The sequence below is a fragment of the Mastomys coucha genome, unplaced genomic scaffold (assembly GCF_008632895.1).
Source record: "Mastomys coucha isolate ucsf_1 unplaced genomic scaffold, UCSF_Mcou_1 pScaffold23, whole genome shotgun sequence".
In the NCBI taxonomy this organism is placed as follows: Eukaryota; Metazoa; Chordata; class Mammalia; order Rodentia; family Muridae; genus Mastomys; species Mastomys coucha.
In genome coordinates this window covers 8,806,589-8,822,252 of record NW_022196906.1, presented here as the reverse complement: position 1 = coordinate 8,822,252, position 15,664 = coordinate 8,806,589, and the positions used below count along the sequence as shown (strand labels likewise).

General features: G+C 43.7%; 1 protein-coding gene across 4 annotated transcripts in view; it reads right to left on the bottom strand.

Moving 5' to 3' along the window:
* The window catches only part of Mre11 (MRE11 homolog, double strand break repair nuclease), a 55,937-nt gene that overhangs the window by 4,935 nt on the left and 35,338 nt on the right, over positions 1-15,664 (bottom strand). For all 4 annotated transcript variants that reach the window (XM_031343314.1, XM_031343315.1, XM_031343316.1 and 1 more), the window contains 5 exons: positions 10,273-10,495; positions 8,906-8,986; positions 5,716-5,774; positions 4,406-4,470; positions 2,633-2,708 (listed from right to left, as the gene is read on the bottom strand). In XM_031343314.1, coding sequence (XP_031199174.1) covers positions 2,633-2,708; positions 4,406-4,470; positions 5,716-5,774; positions 8,906-8,986; positions 10,273-10,495 — 504 coding nt within the window. The remainder of the gene's footprint in view (positions 1-2,632; positions 2,709-4,405; positions 4,471-5,715; positions 5,775-8,905; positions 8,987-10,272; positions 10,496-15,664) is intronic.

Sequence of the window (15,664 nt, the reverse complement as noted above, 5' to 3'; positions counted from 1 at the left end):
AATATTTTGTTATTAGCTAAAACTGAGATTAAACATTATTTCCTGGCCTCCACAGTGTTTCAATAATCGTAATTGATTTCCCAGCTGTAATTAGCTTGGAATTTTTACTAAGAAGCTGTCTTATCAGACAGGGTGTCTCAGGGTTAGAACTAGCAGTCAGGCACTTATCATCAGAGCAGTCCACACAAGGCAGAATTGCTTTAGTACCAGAGAGAAGTTGTAGGGCTTCCATCACTAATTATGTTACAGCCAAGGAATGCTAGTATTTGACCTTCAGCTGCTTGCCTCAGACAGACCCAGAGAATTTATCTTGGGGCTGCCAAAATAGGCCAAGAAGGACATCACTGTTCCTCCGCCTTGCACCTGGCTGCTTGTTCTCACTGACCTTGATGTGACCATCTCCTGCCTACATGACTTCTGTAGTTTGCCCTGTTCTATGTATACTATATAACCCTGATTTCTACTTTGTACAAATTGCATTCAGATACCACACTTCCTTGTGTCGTTCTCTGTTTGTCACTTGCCGAATCTTTTGCCCACCAGGCCAGAACTTTTATCACCCCTCGGAATAAGGGGTCCCTGAAGCAACCCAGTCCATGGCATAGTTCCCTAATGGCAGCAGCAACATGTCACCACTCAATAGACAGACTGAAGTCACAGCCTGAGATGCAACAAGCCCAGCAAGCAATGGGAAACTCACAGCTAAGACATAAGGAACATGGCAGCAACACCAAATGCTCACAACAGAGAGTTGAGGCACATGCAGAAGGATGACCACTAAGGGCACTTTGCAAGTGTGATAAGCCAATCTTACAAAAATCAATGGAAATTCCTCTGCACAAGGGCACACAGCAAACAAAATCATACAGAAGAGCACAGTGGTGTCAGGGGCTGGGGACGAGGTATGGACAATGGGCTGTGTTTAAGGGACATACTTGTGGTTCTGCAAAACAAAAGCCCTTGAAGAGGTTTTTTTTTTTTTTTTCCTCTCTCATATATTACATCCCTCCAGCCTCCACCTTCCCTTTCTCCCAGATTCACTCTTCCCCTTCTCCTCCCCTCAGAAAAGAGCAGGCCTTCCAGGGACATCAATCAAATATGGTATAACAAGCTACAATAAGACCAGGCACATATTCTCACAAAAGGCAACCCAGTAGGAGGGAAAGGCTCCCAAAGGCAGGAAGAGTCAGAGACAGTCCCTGCTCCCACTGTTAGGAGCCCTACAAGAACACCACGCTACACAGTCATAACATATATGCTGAGAGCCTAGGTCAGACCCGCAGAGCCTCCCTGATTGCTGTGAGCCCACTTGAGTCAGTTGACTCTGTGAGCCGTGATTCTTCTGGGTCCCCCAATTCTTCCTTCCGCTCTGCAGGACCTCCTGAAATCACTCCTGAGCTCTGCCTAATGTTTGGCTGCTGGACCTGCAACTGCTTCCATCAGTTGCTAGATGAAGTCTCTCTGATGATCACTGCAAGAGGCTCTGGTCCCAGCATATCATGCAGGCAGAATAAACTGTAGGTCTGAGGTTTTGTGGCTGGGTTGGTGGCCCAATCCCTGCACTTAAGGCCTTGATTGGTTACAGGGGATGGCTGTTTAAGGCTCTGTGTCTCCATTACTAGGAGTCTCCACTACTGTCACCCTTGTACTCTCCACTGCACCAGATGTTTACCTCACTTCTGAAATGTCCCCCAAATCCAGTTGTCTCTCCCAGTATTCTCTTCCTCCATTGCCCATCCCACCTGATCCCCACCTGCCCAAATCGACCCCTCCCAAAAAGATCCTTGTGTCCCCACTTAAGCTTCCCTTGTTCCTTAGCCTCTGTGGGCCTGTGGGTTGTAGCATGCTTATCCTTTACTTTGCAGCTAATGTCATTTATAAGTGAGTGCATACCATGTTGTCTGGGTCTGGGTTACCTCACCTGAGGTCCATTTTACAACAAGAATATATTTAATACTACTAAGCTATATTTAAAATAGTTTGGATGTGATTTTTATGTTATGTGTTCTGACTGCAACAAAATTGTTTAAATATAAAAACTAAATGAAAATGAAGACATGCTTAACTATCTTCTATAAAGCCTGCAGAGGTTCAAGTGGCAACCACGAGGGAACAGGAAAGGCCAGGGTCCTGTGTCTCACAGCCCTGATCCTTCTTCATTAAACAACGGAGGAACACAGAGAGAAGAGTCCTGACTACCCTTCCTCCCACTCCCCATGAGTTAGAGGGCGTGCCAGCTCAGTGCAGACCACCACTGTCCTCGTGCGGCACCTGTGCTGAGGTAGTGTTCTCTCTAGAGTGCAGGGAACGTTTCACCAAGTCAACCTTAAATGCTTCTACACTAGTGTCACCCCACTCTCCAAATATGAACGACAGAAGCTAAATTAAAAAAAAAAAAATTAAAAAAACCCAGCTTTGATTCCATTAATGGGACAAGTGAGAGCTGAGTGAACAGCGTGCTTTAAAAGCCCGCAGGCCTTTATAAGCAATTACACTGAGGGCACTTACTGACTTAGCATTACAGGTCACAGCACGGTTGTCAGGGAGCCTAAAAATATAACTTGCAGTGCCTAGCCAGTGGTCTCCATTTGCATTTCATAGACAGTCACAGTAAGACAGACATGACAGTCACCTCATCTGATTCAAAGTCCACCCCTCTGGCTGTCTGGCTCTGGGACATCCCTTTGCTAGATGTTGTGCCTGACCACCTGAGGAAGAAAGAAAAATTAAAGACAACAAATGAGAACATCGCACAAGCATTCAACCCCATAATAACCACTGAGTACAAACAATACAGCTACTTCTAATATATAATTTCATGTATCTATGTGCACTAAGAGATAGTATATTACATACACACTGTGTGTGTGCATCCTATGGGTTCTGTTTCTCTGAGGAGCCCCTGAAAGCAGCACTGTTTCTTAGTTACTGAATAAACATTTATATAGTAAACATTTTCTAGTAATAAAACAAAACAAAACAAAACCATTTCCTATCTGTGCTACCCCCTCTGCACCTAAATTTCCTCATCTGTCAAATGGGGAAATGTTTGTTTTTTAAAGAGCTTTGTGCTAATCTGATTGAGCACTAGGCCATGGTCTGATTTGTTAGCACCCCCTAAGTGCTGGCTCGTGCCCCTACTGTAGGACCAGTTCCCCTCCACAGCTACAATACTGCCGTGCTTTGCCTTCAAACAGTAGCTGCTCAGAGGAGTGGGGACAAGCTCAGCACTTGCAGTGTATCTCCTGTCATATCCCACATTTGCTCTTTTCCATGAGCACCCACAACCGAGAGCCTGAGTCACAATGTTTTACACATAGTTATGAGCTAATTTACTCATCCTTACTGTGGTTGTATGTGGTCAACCCTTACAGGATAACGAAGCCCCTAAACCTGCAACCTTATCAAAATCTGTTAATACCACCAGACCTAAGAGAATGTAAAAACCCAAAGTGTTTAAAAAAAGGGGGGCTATAGATTATCTTCTTTTTAAAACAATTTTTATTTCATGTATATGAGTGTTTTGTCTACAAGTATGCATGTGACCAGGTATATACAATGCCTAGAGGCCAGATAGATCCCTTTGGAACTGATGTTACAAATGGCTGTGAACCATCATGTGGGTACTAGGAACCAAACCTTAGTTTATTAACAGGAACACCAAGTACACTCAACTACTGCGTCACCTTCCCAGCCCCTTCCATTATGTTCTTAAGTAGAAACTTTCATCAAGTTTAAAGTAAACAGTATTTGCCCAAAAATGTTAATACATAAAAGAAAACAGTGATTTTAAATAAAGTTTAGTAAATACACCAAAGTAAGTCCATTATTACTCCAGAATTGAGTAAGTCTATCTCAACCATGTAAGTACTCCAAAGTAAGTCCACTAAGTACTCCAGAATAGGTCCAGCCAGCCACAGAAGTACTCCAGAGGAAGGCCAAACAGACACATAAGTACTCCAGAGAAAATCAGACAAACACATACAGACACATAAGTATTCCAGAGGAAGTCAAGACAAACACAAAAGTACTCCAGAGGAAATCCAGTTAGATGCATAAGCACTCCAAAGTTCCTATCAGCCATTTCTCCTGTTTAGGAAAGCACTGTGTATATATGGCAGAGAAAAATGTACAGTGAAAATTCAATCTGAAATCCAGAATTAAGAAAAGCATTTTCTCTCACTGGGAGACAATCTCTCATGTAGAAGGGAACTGGGTAATAAAGACAAGAGGACATGAATCACAGGAAATACGCACAGCAATGCTGAATCATATCTGTTTTTCATTTCTCTACATAATTGCTAGATGAAAAGAATTCTATTTATCCTCTCTAGCATAGACAGATGTATTGCCATAGAATTCTGCATAATTATATTTTTGTTTTCAAAGGATGTCTCTGGCCTACCTTTGATCAGCCCTGGAACTGGTAGGAAAAATGTCATCTTCATCAGATTCATCCTCCTCAATGGTCTACAGAAGGGAGGAGACAAAGCAACAAGCTCATCTCGACAGATGAACTAAATAACAGAATATCAAGACATACATGCAGGTATGTGTCCAACAAATCACATAAACACTTGAGATTAACACAAACTCAGAAGTGCATGTGCTCAGTGTAGAGGACCTGTCTAGCAGTGAGGCCCTAGGTTTGATCTTCAGATCTCAGCGAAGAAGGTAAATGCAGCCTAAACCCCCCCTCCTACCCCCCATCAAGGTCCGTCTTCCTTTATAAATGTTTCTCTTCTCCACAGCCTAGGCCTACGTCTCTCCAAGCCATTACCAAGCCAAAGCCCCTAAAATATACAGGAGGCTGAGTGACTTGTACAAGTGCAGGTGCAGCCTTGCCCTGCAGCTTTCTCTCCAGGTTCTGATAAGATGACAGAATGTCAGTGTTTTAACTTCAAGTTTTTCTTTTCTTGAGTAACCCAGGCTACTTTCAAACTTGTAATCTTTGGACTTTTGCCCATTGCGTGTGAAAAGTATTGATCTATACTACCAAAATCACCTATTAGTTCCATTTTTTAAAGAAAAAAATCAGCTCAAATTTTAAATAAGGTATTGGATTACATGGGAAGCAGATGGGTAGATATTTAGTGTTAAGAGCCAACAAAGATATACACAATTCCACCATGCTCTGTGTTTTGTGTTATCCTGACCCCTTAAATGAGGAAGAAGCCCAGGACAAAATTTCAAAAGAGCATCATGGGAGGTCATGGGCTCTGCCACACATCCTGCAGTGCACAGGATACCTTCACCAAGCAGAGCTGCCCAGCACAGGAAGAAGAGCCCTGGCCTGGGGCTTAAGACTCATGGATTATAACAGTGAGACAGCAGGCCAGACCTATCCTGAATTTGCTTGCAGAATCCCAAGTGGCAGAAAGGCCCAAAATCTGTAACAGGACACAAGGATCCCAAGCCTCTGGTCTACTCAGTCTTTAGTCCACAGCAGTATGAAGGAGCACCTCCATGTGAGGAGCATGCCTCCCACCACGTGAAGAATACATCTTCTGTGTTGGGGTTTAGAAGTCAGTACTGCTGTCCTTTAAAATGCTACCAGATACATGAAACTAATGCACTTGCCGAGTTGTTGTTGGCTTCATGAGTCTGAATAACCATCAGGTTCTCATCAATGCTGATGTTCACACCACATCCCTATTAGGAAGTACTAACACAGAAAGCACATTATTAAAATCAAATCAAAATCAATTTTCTTACCTCTGAGTAATTCTTAGAGGTTACGTTTCTGGAGGGCTGCTGTCGGGTAGATCTGAAAGCTAGTATGAAAAAGATGAAATGCCTGTTACATAGTTCTTAAAGTAACTAAAAAAATGTATTCACTTCTTTAGCTCAAGGATTTTACATTCCTACCTGCAAAAATCTGAAGTGATCAATTGGAAAACTATTTATATATTCTGGAATCTGAAAGGATGTGAGACTACATATACTTGAAGTCCACAGTCTGTCTATCAGTCTCACAATTTCCCAACTTGTTCAAATATAGTAACAAGCAGAATTCATAAATACACTCACATTAAAGTATTTATAAAACAGGCCTGAAAGATGAAGTCCTGTCACGCCAAGTAAACTATAGTAGCCCCCACCCTTCCCAGCTGACCAGGATTCCCAAGGCTTCACCAGCCATCACTCCTCTCCCTTGTAGCCACATTGGCCACATGAGAACACACCAGAGGGGAATTCTACAAATCGTATATCCTTGACTCCCTGATAAAGCTTTCTGTAAACCCTCACATTCTGCTTTACAGACACTTAAGGTTTCATTAACCTCCCCTCTTTCCTGTCATTTGATATCAAACTGTGCAATAGATCCAAACACCTAGTTGGCGTTTGTTTTCTCCTACATGTGGTCAATTACTAGCACCAGACATAGCTTCTCTAAGACAAGCTCCACTCTAAACTGGGCAAAGGGAGACATTTAAACAGGCAAGGTATCCTCAGACTCTCAACGTCCCTAGTCAGCAACCTTTCTTCGCAGCCCAACTTTATTGCTGTTCCCGCCTCCCACCTCAGTTTCTATGTTGGATCTCGTGATGTCAGAGAGGGAGACGAAAGGCAGAAGGCCAGAGATGAAAGGCAGAAGCCCAGGTCTTGTCTGCCCTCTCACCCACAGGCCTCACCCTTCTACAACGGAGAAGCAGGTCCCATGAACAGAAAGCCAGAGAACACAGTGCTTTCAGAGAATGCTGTCAGCACTTACTAATGGTCCCCCAATCCTGAGGTCCTGGAAGTCAAGGGAACTTTCTTTTGCTCCCAAGTTGACAGGCAGTAATGAAGGAGTGCTTATGAAAGTAGGTGACTTTCATCAGAAGACACTGTTATCAGGAAGGCCATGTGCCTTGCTAGGTCAGAGTCTGCTTTTGGAACTGGACCCACTCTGACTCTCTAGTTAGCAGCCACTGCCAAGTTGCTTGGCTTATCCAAGTCTCACTTTCCACACCTGTAAAGCAGTACCAATATTTCACACAGAGAACTGTTGAAAGGATAAAGAGGTGCTTAATGCAAACTGCTTTGGCAAGTGCCTGGCAGGCAGCAGGCACTCACACACACAGGGGATTAGCATGAAAACGATGGAGTGACTCAGGGTAGTAAGTCCCATGGGAAGGAAGGCAGTGGCCGTAAGGTGTCTTTTCTCTGCTCAGTCACCATCTCTGCTGAGTAACTCAGTGGGGAAAATGTGGGCTGTCAACTCCTAATTTCAGCAGCTGTTGGCTACGCATGTGATTTCTTCCTTTCCCAGCAGTAAGCAATCTTGTGTTGTGTGGAGTTTGACTTATTTTGTTTACCTGTCCCCTGCTCCCGCTACAGTGGACATTTAGAAGTAGTTTCAACACTGCATCTTTTTGGGGTGCTGACAGCCCATACCTCCAGGTGGAAAACACCTTATGTATATATGCTTGTAACAGTTAACGAAAACAATATTAGAAAGAACATGGAAAGGGATGGGGAGGGTTTGGAGAGAGGAAAGGGAAGGGTGAAATGGTGCAATTATTATAACTCAAAAAATAAAAGAAATAATTGAAAAAACCATGAAAAGATAGAAATAGAAAAAAGAAAATCTCATGAAACTTACTATAATAAAGACGTTTTGTGTACCCATCCACACTAAAAAACTCAGTCCACGTTTAGGGAACAAAGATGAGTGAGGAGTGAGGAGGTGGCAAGAGCATGGGTGAGGACATGACAACACCCAGACTGAAGTTCAAGAGCACAGCAGAGCATCATGAAACACCAATGCACATCCCTCTACACAGCCCAATCAGCCCTAATCAGGAGAACAACCCACCACCAGCACCACCAGCACCACCAGCAGCACCAGCAGCACCAGCAGCACCAGCACCACCAGCACCACCAGCAGCACCAGCAGCACCAGCAGCACCAGCAGCACCAGCAGCACCAGCAGCACCAGCAGCACCAGCAGCACCAGCACCACCAGATGTGCAAGAGCACAGACAGTAAGCTGGGGAAAGAAGAGCTTTTACTTCAAGGAAAGGTAGCAGCTGATGCCTTAACAATGGAAACACGAAGAGCCCTTTAACTAAGGTTTTAATTAAGGTGAGTATACACACTGGTATCAAAGAATGTTTCACACAAAACAATTAGCCCTGAATGAGAAAGGGCAGGCTGGGCTGAGGCACTGGTTTAGCCACTTAGCCAGCACACTGGGCTGGCTGACAAGAATACACACTTCAGCACTCTCTTTTTATAGTTCACTGTTTCCTATTTTTTTTATAGTAATAAGCTGTTGTAGATATGTCCTCATGTATCAGGCATTGGAACCCACTTGGTTTTTATCCACGGGATTACTTAGCTCAGCTCAGTTCCCCATACACACCAAGGACGTGCCCAGCATGTTATCAGGTACAACCTTCTCTAACTCTCATCACCTCCCCTCCACTGCCTCATTCTTTCTGTATCTGGGATCTGTCAGAAGGGAAGAGAAATTATACTCTACAAGTTAACAATCCACTGGGCTGGAGAGAATTCCCAGTAACCACAACCATGTATAATGGGTTCTGATGCCCTCTTCTGGCGCGTCTGAAGAGAGAAACAGTGTACTGACATACATAAAATAAATAAATAAATCTTTAAAAAAAGAAACAAAAAACAACCCACTAAAAAAATTAGAAGGCTCCAATAACCCTGCTGCATGGCAAAACTTTTTCAGTTTTTTATTGCTTCTTCAGTGGTGTGGGGAATCACACCTCAGGCTCGACACAGGTAAAGCAATCCCTTTACTGCAAAGCTGCCTCTCCAACCCTAAGAACTGTCTCTAGAGAGTACTTTAGCCTGTCATCTCCATGGCTGCTGACTACAGTGAGTGCAGGCACTAAGGAGGCACCTCCAGCCTTCGGGGGCTGGGATGTTTAAGCTACGGATGTATACTCACCGTCTACAATGGTCATGTTTCTAGATGTTGATGAGGGGGCCTTTGAGCTCCGGCCTCGAGCAGTGATCTCCAGCCCAGTGTCTGCAAGGAATCACAGAGGTCAGCAACTTCCCTCTGCACAATGCAGAAGCAAGAGCTCACTCACGAACCACGCACAGAAAGCCGGCAGTACACACAAAACAGTCTGAGAGGCAGATTTCACACTGTCCTCAGTCACACTGGTCCTTGGTTACAGCTTAAGGACACAAGCTGTAAATGTAAAAGATGATAAAAACAACCACAGACTGATTCTTCAAAGCTACCCCCCTACGCCCGCACCCCCTGAGACAGGTCTCACTATGTAGATCTGGCTGCTCTAGAACTTACTATGTAGACCAGGCTCACAGAAATCTGGGTGTGCACTACCATGCCTGGTTCTTCAAAGCTCTTATATTAAGTCACACTTTGTTACCAGCTATGTGTATGTGTGGTTATGTAAGTTTATGGCCTCACATGTATGCAGGATCCTGTAGACCAGAAACAAGCATAGGATCTCCTGGAACTGAAGTGACATACAGTTGTGAGCTGCCATGTAGGTGCTGGGAACTGAACCCATGACATCTAGAAGAACAGCTAGTGCTTTTAACCCCCGAGCCATGTATCTAGCCCTCCTATGGACAAATATTCAATGAAGAACAGTTCCTAGTGATAAGATTTATGGACTATACTAGGAAGTCACTGGATAGCCATGCTCTGTCATCTGAACCAAGCCAGGACTACAGTACCAGTGATGACAGAAGTGCTGTGACAGCCTTTAGAAGGTAAGCTGTTTAGTGTCCTTTTCACTTTTTTTTTTTTTTTTTTTCCCTGAGACAGGGTTTCTCTGTATAGTCCTCGCTGTCCTGGAACTCACTCTGTAGACCAGGCTGGCCTCGAACTTAGAAATCCGCCTGCCTCTGCCTCCCAAGTGCTGGGATTAAAGGTGTATGCCACCACCACCTGGCCCTGTCCTTTTCACTCTTAAACAAGCTCGCAGAGACTAACATGTAAGTACTTTGTCTCTTGATAGTAGCAATATTTTATCTGGAATTGTGATTTGCTAGCCATTTCCTTCATTGACATTTGTCATTTAGTACTCCTCCATATATATATACAGGAGAAGTATACAGTGAGGCTCTTAATTATAACTTAAACACAACTAAAAGCCTATGGCTGCATGCAGCCAGTTACAATCTATCCAAGCTCTACTACAGGCAGCTGTTACCACATGACAAATATTAACAACTGAAACAAGACCTCCCAATTCAATTCTGACCAAAGGATACAACTTGGCATTTCTCTTGTAACTTGCAAGTCTGCGATGTTGAAAGGTAAAGATGGGTGCTGACCTCTGCCTCTCTGAGAGCCTCCTCTGGGTGCAGTGCTCTGCCCTCTGCCTCCTCTTCGGCCTCGGCCTCGGCCTCGGCCTCGGCCTCTGCTAGGCACTGCTGACAGGCTGTCATCAGAGTCATTTGCTGTCTGCTCCGCTGTATCAAAACTCAGATCCTCAGCACTAAAGGCTGAGGCAGAGTTCTCTGACTGTGACCTGAGGGCCCGGGCTCTGCTCATGGCCTATGTAGCAGAGACAACACATCAGCAGACAGCATCATACCCACCCCTCATCCAGTCACACCAACCCACTAACTCTGCCATGCACACTCAGTGTGCTATACAGATGTGGAAGGAGTGCCTACCAATCAAGGTTACCACCTTACTTTACTTGTGCTATCACCTGCAGGAGACCTCTTAAGAGGGTCTCCAAGAAACTCAGTTTTGTACTCAGCACTTCTAGAACCAAAAAGGTGCTAAAGATTACTCGGCATCCCACACAATGTTTGTAAAAGGCAGTCATGAGCCTCTTTTTTAGAAAGAGCTCTTAATTAAAGAGAAAGAAAAATACCATGAAATTTTAGGGTACATTACTTTCTGATTGTTGGATATGGAAATTTCCCCTAAAATAAATTTTATACTCAGAAACACATGGACAATAAGTTGTTTGATTGATATATATATATATATATATGTATATATATATATATATATATATAGAGAGAGAGAGAGAGAGAGAGAGAGAGAGTTATAAAAAGACTGAGAAAGGGGTTGGAGAGATGGCTCAGTGGTAAAGAGCACTGACTGCACTTCCAGAAGTCCCAAGTTCAATTCCCAGCAACCACATGGTGGCTCACAACCATCTATAATGGAATCTGATGTCCTCTTCTGGTGTGTCTGCAGTGTACTCACATAAAAAAAGAAAGAAAAGACTGAGAAAGAATCTTAGAACCAAGCATATTCACTTTCTTCATTTTGTAAGAAATCGTTTAGAAAAGACAAATTTGAGATTTAGCCAAACACTGCAACTCTAAATGAACATATTTCTTTTTTTTTATTAAAAATAGAATGAAAGCAATTGTGCCCTGACCTCTTCGCTGAGATCAGTCAAACATTACAGAGAGAAGAACCCCCTTACAGGTTTTAATAAAACTAGAAAACAATTCCAACCCCCACACACTGCTTCTGAAGAATAAATACAGGCATCTGGGGAAACCCAAGCAGTGAGGAGTCACAATGCTGAGGCACAGCCCCACAGCTGACATCCGGCTTTCTCAGCTAAAAAGGCAAGTTATGAGTCTAACAGTAAGAGACCAGGGACTCCTCAAGCTCTAACAGGACCACTGGAATCAAGAGAGGGGGGCGGCACTAAATGAGATAGGTAGAAAGTAGGTAAGATAGGAGTGGGGTGAGAGCTGAAGTTGCAGGATCTGAGGTACGAAGGAGGTAGATTAATTCAGTTTCCAAAAAGCTAGGAAAAGTTGAGGAGATAGCTCAGTAGACAGAGTGCTTACTTTGGAAACATAAGGATATGAATTAGAGCCCTGCACCCATGTGAAAGGCATATACGGTGATCCCAACTTAAAATCCCAACACTAGGGGGCCCAAGAAGGGAGGAGCACTGGGCTCATGGCCAGCCCAAGCTACCTGGTAAGTTTCAGGCCAGCAAGACAAGCTGTCTGTAGGGGTGGGGGGTGGAGGGGTGGGGGGATAGGGAGAGAGGCTGTAGGGGAGGAGGGGGAGGTAGTGGCTAGGGAAATGATTTGTTGGGTAAAGTGCTTGCTGTACAAGCATGAGGACCTGAGTTTGGGTCTCCTGAACCCACATTAAACATCTGGGTGCCACTGCATGTGTCTAGAATCACAGCAATGGTGAAGAGGCAGACAATCTCTGGAGCATGTTAGCCCTGCCAGCTTAGTCTAATCAGTAAGCTCCAGGTTCAATAAGAGACCATGTCTCAAAAAACAAGGTAGAAAGCCACAGAGGAAAACATCCCACATTGATCTCTGGCCCCACATGCACAAACAAACACATACAAAGTAGCATCTAGGAAAAACATTCAAGACTGTCCTCTGCATACATATCCACACATGAACACATACACATATGCACAGAATTAGAATAAATAAATGAGTTGTAATGCAGGTCCTGAAAATAACCTAGAGCCCCAAGGAAAAAAACCAGATGTCATCAACAGTCTAATCACACAAGAATATTTTAAGAAAACTGCTTAAAAATACTACTCAGGAGCTGGACAGACGGCTCAAGGTTAAGAGCACTGGCTGTTGGTGCAGAGGATTTTGGTCAGACTCCTAGCTCACAACGATCAGGAGCTCCATTTTCAGGAAGTTCAACTCCCTCTTCTAGCCTGTTTGGATACTAGGCAAGGATGTGGCACAGACATACACGCAGGCGAAACACCCATACACACAAAGCTAAAAACAAAACAAAATAAACAGGCAAAAATCCCCAAACACCATCCAGACAGCAAGAATGCTTTATAGTTGAGCTGAGCCAAATTTCCAAAGAGCAGAGCGCACTGCTATTGTAGCAGTGCTGGAGCCCAGAACAAGCTCCCAGCTTCCCCAGAGCCAGCCCAAGGCAGACAGCACTGAACATGTGCAGAGGAAACAACAGACCTGTGTTCATGAATACAGCAGAGCTCAGGAGTGCGAGGCTGGCATGCAAGGAACAGGATCTGCAGAGTGGCAGCAGGTCAGGGACCCATACGTATTAATGCACCTCACATGAACAGAACACAAGGAGGAGACCCCACGTTTCCCCTCGCTAGATGCCAAACGCCTTAACTCCCCATCATTCCTTATTTAAGTAACAGGCCTCAGGAATAGGTGGATACTTCTACATGAAAAAATTTGAAGGTGGATAGAAAGAGGAAGAGGAGGAAGAAGAGGAAGAGAAAGAGGAGGAGAGGAAGAAGAGGAGGAAGAGGAAGAGAGCACATAGAGAAGCAGGAGTTGCCCTCTACTCCACTCTAAGTAGGTACTTCACATGAATACTTTGTATCCATTAAAGAAATGTTCATAGAGAGAGAATTTAGCTCAGTGGCACAGCACTTGCCTAGCAAGTCCAAAGATCTGGTTCAGTTCTCAGTTCTAGGAGCAGGGTGTGGGGAATGCTCATTCACTGTTCAAAAAAAGAAGCATCCCTTGAGATCCACAAGATCAAACCTCTAGTACAAGATGATCTAGTACTAGATGTTCTAGATCTAGAACAAGATGAGGGATGATGGAAACATGCACCCAGACACCAGCAATGAAAAGACAAGTTAACACAGCACCTCTATAGCAGCAACGATGGGCAACAGCACTTAAGCCCACGTCCCACTGTGATGCTTATTTGTAAGTGACAAACCACCATTTCCAAACCATCTATTTTTGTTTGTCTAAATACCATCTTTATTTTCATTTTCTCAAATATTATAGTCAAACAGTGTCCTAACTCACCATTTCTGCACACCTTTAAGTTACTGACTGTAGGACTTAATCTTCATCTTAAACTGAAACTCTACCTATTCTCTACCCTCAAGTCCCTGGGAACCACAGTTCTTCTCCATCTCTATGACGGAATAACACAGTACCTCATATAGATGAAATATTACATTAGTCCATTGGAATCTGCCTCTTTCCTACTCGGTTTGTGTTCAGACTCCAGCACACTGGAGCATGTGTTAGACTGTAATGATATGGTAACATTTCCTTGCAGGAAGATTTTGCTCATCCAATGACCTGTTGATAGAAACCTGCTGTGTCTGACTTGGCTATTGTCAATCATACTCTAGGAGCATTGGCAGCTGAGTATTCACTTGAGGCTCCACCTCCAATCCCCTTGGCTGTATACTTAAACCTGTGCTTTATCTTTCTCAGAAGTGGCCATATTGCTTTCTACCCCAGGGATGAGGTCTTCCTTGTACCAGGAGGTATGGAGCTCCTGGCTGTACACATAGGTCCCAATCCTGACCCTTGTTCTGTTCTGTTCTGTTCACATTCTCACTCTCTCCCTGGGTCTCACTCTTGCTTCTCTAATGTGGGTGGTGTCAAGTCTCTGCAATGTGAATACTTAGAATCCTTAAGTGCTGACAGAACACTTGAAAACCTTTGAAAAGATGACTAGCCAAGGCTTTTATCCATTCTTAAGTTGCTATTATTGTTGAATTTAAGAAGCCTTTTTTAATGCCATGTGGACACCAATTCCTTGTATGAATGATTTATAAGCCCTTCCTCCCACCCTGTGAACCCCCCTTCACTCTGGGTTAGGATTGGCATCACATTTTGAAAGGGTGTACCAACCCCATCTAAACTCAGAAAGGTCCCAAAAATTTATAAGCCAGAAAAACAAGGAGTGTGTCAGACCAAGAACAGTGCTAAGTCTGTATAAGACCGTAAGAGTCAGCAGTGCATAGGATGGAGCTCATGGCAGCCGACAAACCCAATCTTTATTAATAGTCTGGTCCTGGTCCTAGGTTTCCTAAGTCAACTTGTGCCTAGAAAAAAGTTTGAGTTTTTCCCATGTGAACAAGTAGCTCTATGGTATGTATTTTTTAATCTGTCTGTTAAAATAACAAATGCACAGTAGTAGGATTCATATTTAAGGCTCAGAAATTCTGACAAAGCTGTGAATTACATCTTGGAAATGCCAACTCTATTGCTCAAGCTGAGTTGATTCTAAGGCTGAAAACCCTGTCAGCACTCACAGCATTCTAGAACTGCTTATTGCTATGATTTCATATATTTTCCAGACTTCACGTGTGTGAACTTTATGCAGAAAGCCACACCTATCAACAGTATGGATGAGGTCAGGCCTCATGAGTGGATTAATCTATTCATGGGATCAATGGACTCATGAGTTAGCAGGCAATGGCTCTGTTCTGAAAGAAAGCGAACACACTCACTTCCTATCGTGTCACGTGACTTGACAAGTCAGAGCACTCCAGGAAGATTCTAATTGGATGCTGGCACCATGTTCTTTGGTCTTCCCAAATTCTGTTACTGTGAGTGCAAACATTTTTCTATACTTTATGAATTACATGGTCTCAGGCACTTTGATACAGCAACAGAAAATCAACTAAAAAGCCCAGGAAATCCTGTTACATGCAAATGTTTTTAAAATATAGCTAAGTGTTAAGTTTTGAAGGGCTCCCACTTGAAATGTTACATTTCCATATAAAATATTCACAATTCCTTTTTGTTGTTGTTGTTTTGGTGGTGATAGGGATGAATCCTACAGCCTCACACATGCTGGGTAGCCATCTGACCACTGAGACATGCCCTCAGCCCAGCTCTTATCCTTTTAAAAAGACTAATGAGGAAACTCTTGTGGTCAAAGCCCACACTTGTCCATACTCTTCCTCATTGTCCATACTCGTCCACACTTGTCCATACTCTTCCTCATTGT